The following is a 10560-nucleotide window of genomic DNA, read 5'->3' as shown; positions in this document are numbered from 1 at the left end:
TTTTTTTTAGTTATTTTGTTGTTGTTGTCATCATTCTTAAGAATCTCTGTATGATTATTGCTAAATTGCCTCAGATGTATCAGTCTGAGTTGACCAGAGAAACAAATTCATAAATACTCATGTGTATAAGAAAGAGGTTTATATACACAAGCAATTAAATACTGAGAAAACATCCCAGCCCAGTTCAGATCAAATCCATAAGTCTGATATTAACCCAAATATCAGATACCAATCTATAAAGTCCTCTTCAGACTCACAAAACACATTCAATGATGCTGAATGCAGGGAGATCATAGGCCAGTGGGTGGAAAGTCTTGTGGATCCAGTGGCAGTGGAAGCATCTCAGCGATGGTGTAAGTCTCCATGTGGCTCCTCCAGCTCTAGGGCTCTGGCTCCATCAGGGAAGCTCCATGTGGCTTGTCAACAGGAAGGTGTAGGAGAGAGTGTGTGTCTTGCCTCCGGTGAGCTATTTAATCTCTCCAGTACCTCCAAATGAGATCATCAATCTGCAACCTGATTGATGGGCTAGACTCTACCTCTTCTTCAAATTGACAGATTATGTAACTGCCACGGGGAGTTTAAGATTGAAATGGGCTCTTGTTTGCCAGTTTTTAAAATGAGCACGTTTGTCAAAATGACCATAGATGTTTGGTAATTCTTGGCCACAGAATCAGTCATCTGTATCTGAATTGTTGCACTAGACCCATTTTCTCACTGCTTCCAAATACCAGCCTGAACGGAAGGGGGAAGCCAGCAGCAAAGAGTGGGCACCGTGAGGTTCCAGGTTCCCGTCTGCATTTCTCTGCAGGTGGTTGTAGACGCCTTGGTGGGTGCCATCCCCTCCATCATGAACGTCCTCCTGGTCTGCCTCATCTTCTGGCTCATCTTCAGCATCATGGGCGTGAACCTCTTTGCGGGCAAGTTTTGGAGATGCATCAACACCACCAACGGAGAGTTTACTCCTGTGCCCTATGCTCTGATTAACAACAAGTCTGAGTGTAAGCAGCAAAATGACACCGGCAACTTCTTCTGGGTCAACGTGAAGGTCAACTTTGATAATGTTGCCATGGGCTACCTTGCCCTTCTTCAGGTGGTAAGTCCTAAGACCAACTGCCTCTCTGCCCTTGGCTGCTGGAGAAAATGGAGGTGTCTAGGGTCGTTCAGAAGGTCCTCCGTAGAGAGTTAGTGAAAGGTAGGATGTGCTAGTCTTATAGATGACATCGTGAAGGGCCTTCCTAATGAGTTTGATCTCACAATGGCGACGTTACAAAAAAAGTGGGCTAATCCAATCACGGGCATGGGTCTGTTATGGTGTTGTATCGAGTCAAGGCTTAGTACACAGAACTTGTACAAGACAGACATGGCCAAGCCATACATTCAGCCTTCAATGTCGTATCATCTCCACATGGCAATGCATTATGTCCCAAGTCTGTTGTGATGATAGATATGATTACACTTTCATTCATTCACTCGACTCATTCGTCCCTCACCTTCATCCACTTGTTCACTCAGTCCTCTATTTCTTCAAATGGTGATAAAATCACTTGCACATGTATCATAATTTCAGAGTTATTACCAAGCACGGAGGAGCATTGTATCAGCCCTGGACAGCATAGAGACATGTCAGAGCTCATTCTCAAAATGCATGCTCTTTGAGCAGATCAGAACAGCCTTTCACGTGCTCTCACAGGCCTGGGAGTGTGATAGAGGAGACTTTGTCCAGCTCCTGCCCATGCTGGAAGACCTAATGTATCTCCAGACTTCAAGAATGCTAGACATGGACGGTTCCATGCTCCCCATTTGGAAACACCCCATTCTCATGGCATGAGCATGAGGTGCAAAATTGGTTGATATAATGGCATTCCTGTGGCAGGGAATGCCTTGATCCAGAGCACAAAGGAGCCAACAACAGTTGGAAGTCAAGGCCAGCTATCTAGGCACCAAGGCCATGCCATATTATGGATGTTGCCATGTCTAAATCAAATCATAAATGATTCTGTGAGAGTTTCCATGTCACCTGGAAGTGGAAAACTTTCCTTTCTCCCTTTCTGCCCAAGCTCTTTCTTCCTCAAGCCTCCTTAGCTGGCCTCCTCTCTCACTGGGCCATCATGACTTAGTCTGGGCCCAGTGTAGATGGATGGGCAAACACTGAGCAGCCTCTACTCCCTGTGTCTAGGCAACTTTCAAAGGCTGGATGGACATCATGTATGCGGCTGTTGATTCCCGAGAGGTAAGCGCAGAACACGGTGTCTTCCCCTTCGTGCTGCTCTGCCCACAAAGGTCTGTGTTTGAAATGGAATGGAGATGTCCATTTGCCACCAAAAGCAGTGATTCCCAACAGCTTCACGCTACCCTCCCCTGCATCAGGGCCCAGCTGCCCTCAGTTGGATAGGTAAGCCATCCTCTTCCCCTTCCATACATGCAACCCAGTCCCCTGCTCACCACTGAGCAAAGTAGCAGACACTCTTAAAGGAACAGAAGCTCCCTGGGCAAAAGTGGGAGGGGATAAGTGCCTAGGACAAAGGGAGGGAGGTTCAAGAGCATTAGACAGGACTTCAGACACTATCCTGACTGGCTGCCGGGGAGAGGCTGATACGGAAGAAGACCCTTTCTCGTGTAGCCCATACTGTTGTTGTCCTGCCTTCTGTCCCCTTGGTCTGCATCTGGGTCCACTGGCAGCTGCCACAGCTCCCTCTCATGCTACATTTCCCATTCTCTGTCTGAAGACTTCTCTTCAGCACTGGGGAACTTTCTCAGCAGCCTCGCTCCCCAACAAGGGGGTTGCATGTCTCCAGTAAGATAAGGAAGCCCGTGGAGAAAGATTCCAGCCTTCCTGTCCCTTGATGGTCTGATGAGTTTGTCCTACACTGTCCCCAGAGGCCGCAGCAGGACTGGACATAAGTTTTCCGGTGATGGCATGCACCCTAGCACCTACTTCTTCAGCTTGTCTCCTACTCTCATGTGCCCCCACTACTTTCCCATTCATACGTCCAGGGAGTCCTTCCCAAATAAATTACACACACTGCTCCCCCCGCCGCCACCATCACCACCAGTGCTTGCCTCAAAGCTGTCCTTAGAGTGAACCCAAATGAAAACACCGCCCTCTCACCTCTGGCCACAGGTGGACATGCAGCCCAAGTGGGAAGACAACTTGTACATGTACTTCTACTTCGTCATCTTCATCATTTTTGGCGGCTTCTTCACACTGAACCTCTTTGTTGGAGTCATCATCGATAACTTCAATCAACAAAAGAAAAAGATAAGTGGGGCTTGGGTGCTTCTGCTGAACAGGGTGAGCTCAGAACTCCTTACCCTTTCGGGTCAACAGTGTCCAGTGGCCCTGCCCTAATAGCTAAAGCCAGCGCTGCACATAATCTTTCACACATGGCAGGGGGCCCAATGTTGGCCCTTGACACCAAACATCAACCTTTGTTCCCTGATGGCAGTCCTCACCCCTGCTTGGTGTCTGGGGCTGCTGCTGGAAGCGTTAGGTTTCTCTCGAAGTCAGACTCACCCCACCCCTCCTTCCCATTCCTCGTCCTGTGTAGAAGTGGGTGTGTTGTATTCCAGGTGATCCAGGGGTGAATCCCAACAGATAAGGAAAGAGCTCGGGCACTTACTGTGTCTGTCCCATGCCCGAGCCTCAAACACTGAATCAGAGCACATCAGGGAAAACCAGGCCCCAGTGATGTCAGAACCCCAGCCCTCCTCAGCATGGGGAGGAAGATTCTTGCCTCCATGGTCTCTGATTCAGATGAACAAAAGAACAGTGCCAGTCATCACTCCTGTGTATGTGGGAAGATCCACAGTATTTGCTCTGGGTGGCACCGATAGGTAAGTACTGTGTTACTGACAGAAAGGTTGGCAGTGTGAAGTCGTCCAGCAGTGCCTCTGAAGGGAGACTGGCAAACTGCTTCCAAAAGAACATGGCCATCGAACGGTCTAAGGAGCACAGTTCTGAGACACCTGGGGCCGCCGAGATGCTCTCTGCAGAGACTGGTTGACTTTTTGGCTTGCTTTGTCTCATACTGTGAGGTGGGTGAGCCAAGATCCAGAGTAAAGGGGGCCCCCGGGCGCTCCACTTTGTTTCATTTTGTTTGTTTTCCTAGTTGAGTTTGCTGCTGTTGAAGTTTTTTAAAAGTTTTCTTGGCACATCATTACACATACCATATGATTCAATAGTTCGATCATATCAAGAAAAGTTGTGCAATCATTACCACAGCCAATTTTAGAACATTTTCTTCTTCCTTGCACTCATTGCTATTAGCAGAATTTTGTTTTTTATGAATGGTGGCCAAGATATACACACACAAAAAAATGTTCTCTAATTCAACAACTCCGACATGTATAATTTAGAGCCTTTGATTATGGTCTTTGTGTGGTGCAACCATGATTGATCTTTTTCCAAATTATTCCACCACCATTAACATAAACTGAATGGCGCCTCAGCAAAAACTCTTCCTCCTTCACCCATGGGTCAACTTTGGTTCCTTCTTCTTTCTTTAAGTAGTTTCCCTGATATAAAATTCACATAGCACACACTTCCATAGTTAGGTTGCTTTTAAAAAGTGTTGCATATACATCCTCACAACCAGTTGTAGTGCTCCCCCCTCCCTCTCGCATTCATGGTTTAGGAACTCGGTTTTGGCATCATATAAGCGTGGGTCCACACTTTTGATTCAACCACTCAAAGCCTTAGTTTTCTCACTTATTCAATAAAGCTAAAATAATAATTAGGCTAATAAAACCTCACAGAATTGTGATAAGAGGGAAATAAAACCATACAAAGCATACTTAATGTAGGGTTGAGCACAGAGCAGGCACTAAATTCAAATGTTATTATTACAACTAGGATCATATACCCAGTGGATCAGATACCACACCTGTGAGAAGTATTTGGCCACAGTTATGGGACAGAGAAGCAGTCAGGACAGACCTCTGGGAACCTAGAGGGACTCGCTGAGACAGCTATGCCAACAGTTACCCCAGAGGGCTTTGAGATCATTCTGAGCAACCTATTCCCCCATTTTACAAACAAGGAAGCTTAGGCCCAGCGAGGGAGGGAGCCATGGGAAGTGATCGAATTAGATGAGCCAGTGATCAAGCTGAGACAAGAAACGGGATCTACTCACTCTCTGGCTAGAACTCTCAGTCTGGCTCACGAGGGAGGCATCCACAAACTCACTGCCACCGGCCCGCCCAGACCTCCTCTGCAGAAAGCCGTGGTGCCCATGACTTTCCTAAAGCCTTCTCTCAAACCCCACAGATCTCAGCCCACTTTCCAGGATCCTCAGGGACTAATGTACATGAACATGCTATGGAAATAAGGGGGGGGGCCCAAATTATTCCAGGAAGTTGAGGTGAGGGGTTGAATAAAAGCGATCCAAAGAGCCTCTGAAAGAAAACCCCCAATTCTAAGGAAGGATGATGTCTGGCATTGTATCAGAAGCCCTGGTGGCATACGGGGTTACATGTTGGGACACTAACCACAAGGTCAGCAGTTCAAAACCATCAGTCCCTCTGCAGGAGAAAGCCGAGACTTTCTGCTTTCATAAAGAGTTATAGTCTCGAAAACCCACAGGGGTAGTTCTACCCTGTCCTATAAGCTTGCTACTGACTCAATGGCAGTGAGTGCTGGGATTGGGTATCATCACAGTGTGCTGAATTAAAGGAACCAATTGAAAGTCCCTCAAAGATCAAGGACCCAAAGGTAAGGCGATATAATATAATAATATGAGTACAACTTATTCTAATAGCTCCAAAAGGACTTAAAGGATTGGGACCCAGAGCCTTTGCTCTAGAAAGCCTTGAAGAAGCTCTTGCCCCTCCAGGGATGGTGACGCTAGAAGCTAGTTAATTTGACTGGGATGAATAAACACATTGGCTCAGGTTCAGATCTATGCCTATGACCTCCTCCTTGAGGCATGCTCCCGAAGCCTCCCCACCCACCCAGACCCTATCTCTGAGTTCTTGATGAAGAGAAATGGGCTTTGCTCCAAAGACCCAGGCAGAGACTCAGAGACAGGGTTCAAATTCATCTCCTTGATGATTATGAAACGTGTGCAGGATGCTCTGGGATCCTGGCCTTGGCCCATCTTTCTGCAAAAGAGGGGAGAGGGTTGAAATGGTTCTCCTCCTCCAGGGTCCTCTGCTTCTGGTGTTTCTTGGGACCTTTGCCGTTTTAACGACAAGAATGTGTGTTGTGCTGTCTCTGCACTTAGGGGGCCAGGACATCTTCATGACGGAGGAGCAGAAGAAGTACTACAACGCGATGAAGAAGCTGGGCTCCAAGAAGCCCCAGAAGCCCATCCCACGGCCCCTGGTGAGTTTCAGCTCTTCCTTTGAGCCGAACAAGGCCATGAATCCCACCTCCCAGCGTTGTGCCTGCGCCTGTGCTGTGGAAGGGCCTGGCCGGGCTCTTGCGAGGGAGGTGATCTGACTGGGCCGGGGGATGAGGGAGATGATTGTGCCCAGGCTTGAGAAATGAGGCAATTTTCCGGAGGAATAAGCCTCTTATAAGTCCTCCAAATAAACCCATTAGGGTCAGTACTGAGTCCCTCGGCCGTCTTAGGGTTCACAAAGAAGAAGGTCAGCAGAACAAGCTAAATGACAATGAGGGTTCTTAGAGCCCAGAGATGAAACACTTGTGTGGTTTGGGGTCATGAGCTACATTGCAGACGTTCTTCAGCCTCCCCCTACATCCCACCCCATCCTTACAGGAAGACAGAGAGGAAATGGCCACAACTCAACCCCCTGAGAATCAGACTCCACTCATGGTCATGGCCAGGTCACTCAATAGGAATGAATACTTATTCCCCTCCAGACTTTGAAGTGTGGCCAGAAATTAGGGTCTGACTCTTTTGCTCAAAGACCCTAAGAAAAAGTCCCTGCCCTTTTATTCCTCCATTAAATGCAGAACCCAGACCATACACGATACTCCCAAGTTCTTCTCAATTCTGTCAGAAAAGGGAGCATTGAACCTCCTGGTGATCCCAAGATGGTACCCCTGTTGGGTGTGGATGAGCAGGTTTGAGGCTGGTAGTGTTGGAATGCTAGGAGTGGACAGCTGGATTTCTGCAAGGAGTGTCTGAGCCATCCACTCCGGTCAAAGGAATTAGCATCTTGTCTCTTTATGTAACTGTTCTATGTCTAAGACGTAGCATGAATGTAGAAAACCACAGGCACTTCTCATTAGCCCTTGCCCACACAAGGACAAAGCTCAAAGACATTCAACAAAGCGATAGGCCTTCCCCTAAAGGAATTAGACAGACATTATCCCATTGACCAAGGCATTGTTGTTATTGTTGTTCTTAGTTACGGTGGTTGGTTAACTCTGACTCATGGGGTTTCTAAATCAGGGCAGGCTATTTGCATAAATACCCCCAAACTTGGTGAGCACGGAAGCCTGAAAACTTACTGAAGGAAAATAAAGCCATGACCTTGGGACACTATACTTGGAAGCAGAGGTCATGAATGTATAATGTCGTCATTGATTTAGATAAGAAGTATTACAATGTGGAGTGATGGGTGCTCAGACTTCTAAGGCTGGGCCCAACCAATGAGATTTAAGTCAAAAGCTCTAAGAGGAGGATCCAAAAATGTACCAAGAAACAAACAACTGAGTCCGTGGCTGGACTCATGGCAAGTATGCATTGAAACCAGACATTGAGAATTTGGGCTCAGAACTTAAACCCTGTAGAGCAGCCCTTCATCGAATGCTGAAGGTTTGGGGGACAACTTCTCACACCCACCACTCCGTCTCTCTGTAATATCCAGTTTCTCCCCTACCTATCCCTCAAGCAGGCGGCCGAAATGTCCTCCACTTGAGACCAATCTCCCCAGAACAGGTGAGCTGCAGCTCACAAAGGGATCCGGAAGAGCACACTAAGTATGGACCCAACGTTGGGATTGCCGTCGTGGCCCTTGAAGTCAGTTGTCCCTGCAACAAGATCATCATCTCTCCCAATGAAACCACAACCAAGATCCCTCAGGCTTGGCACTGAGGGAGGGGAAGTGAAGCATCCTAGTCCAACTCTATTCCTGAGATTCACCGTCTCTCTGAGTGGGGCGGGGGGAGTATTGTGAATAACTATGAGCACTCCACTGACCTTAATGGAAGAACATGGTTCACCCCTTTACGACTCAGGCCCAAGAATAGAAAAGACACTTCCCTTTGTTCCCCTTGGCTTAGGCCAGGGTATTAGCAAGCCTTTGAAAGTCTTCCGGATGCCATCAAGGTAGCCAGCAGAGCAGGTCACAAGCAGCAGCTACACAGGGCTGCTCTCCAAGGCCCGAAGTCTTGGCCCATCTTCACTCTCCATTGACATCTATGCGGCCTCGTGGGCCCTCATAAGTCAGTGGCACAAGCCTGGAAATCTCTCCTCAAAGCCCAGGGCCAAGAAGAAACTCAAGGGAAAAGAGAAGTTTCCCCTTCTACCTAAGACTTACCTTCCCAGCATCCTTTTCAGCACACGTTTGGCTCCAGAATGCTCACCTCTTCCACTTGGTGGTGTTATTTGTTAGAATGCTGCTGGGCCCATTTCAGCTCATAACCACCGGTTATACAACAGAATGAAGGCCTGCCCAGTCCCGGGTCGTTTTCATCACTGGCACATTGGAGCGCACTGCTGCAGCCCCGGTGTCTGTCTGTCTGTCTGTCTTCTCAAGGATCTTCCTCTGTTACACTGCCCTTCCACTTTACCAGGAGCCTTGGTGGCACAGTGGTTACGAGTTGGGCTGCTAACTGCAAGGTCAGCAGTTCAAAACCACCAGCCACTCTCAGGAGAAAGACTTTCTACTCCTGCAAAGAGTTACAATTCAGGTGCAGCTATGGTGGCACTGGGGGGTAAGCCTTAGACGGCTAACTTCTAGGTTAGTGGTTCAAACCCACCAGCCACTCCTCAAAAGAATGATGAAGCTATCTATTCCCATAAAGATTGACAGCCCCCAGAAAAACTTTATAGAGCTGCTATGAGTCAGAATAAACACGATAAGCTTGTGGCCTTCCTTATTCGTTGTCTCATTTTCACATGCATGTGAGGCAAAGGAACGGCCCGTGGCTTGAGCCAGCCACATCTTAGTCTTCAAAGTGATATCTTTGCTCTGGAACACTTTAAAGAGCTCTTTGGCGGCATGTTTTTCCAATGTAATATGTCCTTTGATTCATTAAGCGCTGCTTCCATGGGATCCACCCAATGGCAGGGAGGTGGTTGTGCGTGTTGAAGCTTCCCTGGCATTGATTATGGATCCAAGGAAAATTACATACTTGACGTCTTCAATATTGTCTCCATTTCTCTTGCTGTTGTTCATTGATCCCATGGTGAGGAATTTTTTTCCATGTTGCATTGTAACCTACATGGAAAGGTCTAGTCTTGCTCGTCATTAGTAAGTTTGTTTCACATTCAGCAAGCAAGGTTGTGTCATGTGTATATCAAAGGTTGTTAAGGGGGCGCCCTCCAATTCTGGTGCCTAGTTCTTCATATAATTCAGCTTCTCAAATTATGTGCTGAGCATATGGATTTAAGGCTACAACCCTGAGACACACCTTTCCTGAATTTAGCCATTGAGTAGCCTCTTATTCTTTTGGCCTATGTACAGGTTCTGTGTGAGCACAATGAAGTGTTCTGGAATTCCCATTCTTTGTAATGCGATCCATAGTCTCATAATCCGTACAGTTAAATGCTTGTACATAGGCAGTTAAACACAAATAGACATCTGTCTGGTACTCACTGCTTTCAGTCAAAATCCACCAAACCTTATATCCCTTTTCCTCATCCTCTTGTGAATCTGGCTTGATTTTCTGGAAGCTCCCAGTTGATGTAATGCTACAACCATTTTTCCATTCTCTTAAGAAAAATGATACTTGTATGTGATATTAATGGTATATTTGATCATTTCTGTATCACCTTGCTTTGGAATTGGCACTATTTCCTTCTTTGTCACCGGTTCTTATTCTGGAAGTTCTGTTGAAACCAGTGGCATACCATCAACATCCAGCAACACCCAAGCCATAGAGTACAGCAACCTGAGAGAAGAATAATGATGTGCCATTAGTAGGGGGCAATGACTCAGGGGAGGGCAGGGGAGAGCATCTGGTGACCTGTTAATAATTCATTTCTTGGTCTGTGTGCTGGCAGTGCGGACTCTTCACTCTGTGAAATTCATTGAGTTTCACCTTCATGAATAGCATCCTTTTCTTTTTCTTTCTTTTTTTTAAATAAAGCATTTTATTAGGGGCTATTACAGCTCTCATCACAATCCATACAGATATCCATTGTGTCAAGCACATTTGTACATAAGTTGCCATCATTTTCAAAACATTTTCTTTCTACTTGAGCCCTTGGTATCAGCTCCTCATTTTTTCCCTCCCTTCCTAATGAATCGATGATAATTTATAGTTTATTTCATGTCTTACACCGACCATTGTCTCCTTTCACCCCCTTTTCTGTTGCTCGTCACCCCCCCCCCAGGGGGTGTTATATGTTGATCATTGTGATCAGTTGCCCTTTTCTCCCCCAACTTTTGAAAAGTATACTTTTCTGTATGAAAATTTACTTCTGT

At 46.8% G+C, this 10560-nt stretch overlaps 1 protein-coding gene across 1 annotated transcript in view; it reads left to right on the top strand.

The window, feature by feature from the left end:
• SCN10A (sodium voltage-gated channel alpha subunit 10) overlaps positions 1–10560 on the top strand; it is a 129063-nt gene that overhangs the window by 112348 nt on the left and 6155 nt on the right. Inside the window, exons 22-25 of the mRNA XM_004708679.1 lie at positions 809–1093; positions 2177–2230; positions 3122–3259; positions 6218–6322. Coding sequence (XP_004708736.1) covers positions 809–1093; positions 2177–2230; positions 3122–3259; positions 6218–6322 — 582 coding nt within the window. The remainder of the gene's footprint in view (positions 1–808; positions 1094–2176; positions 2231–3121; positions 3260–6217; positions 6323–10560) is intronic.

The sequence above is a fragment of the Echinops telfairi genome, unplaced genomic scaffold (genome assembly GCF_000313985.2).
Source record: "Echinops telfairi isolate 266 unplaced genomic scaffold, ASM31398v2 ScPeMD7_4225;HRSCAF=4972, whole genome shotgun sequence".
Taxonomy (NCBI): Eukaryota; Metazoa; Chordata; class Mammalia; order Afrosoricida; family Tenrecidae; genus Echinops; species Echinops telfairi.
Note: the sequence above shows the minus strand (reverse complement) of the source record. Positions and strands in the feature narration are given on the sequence as shown.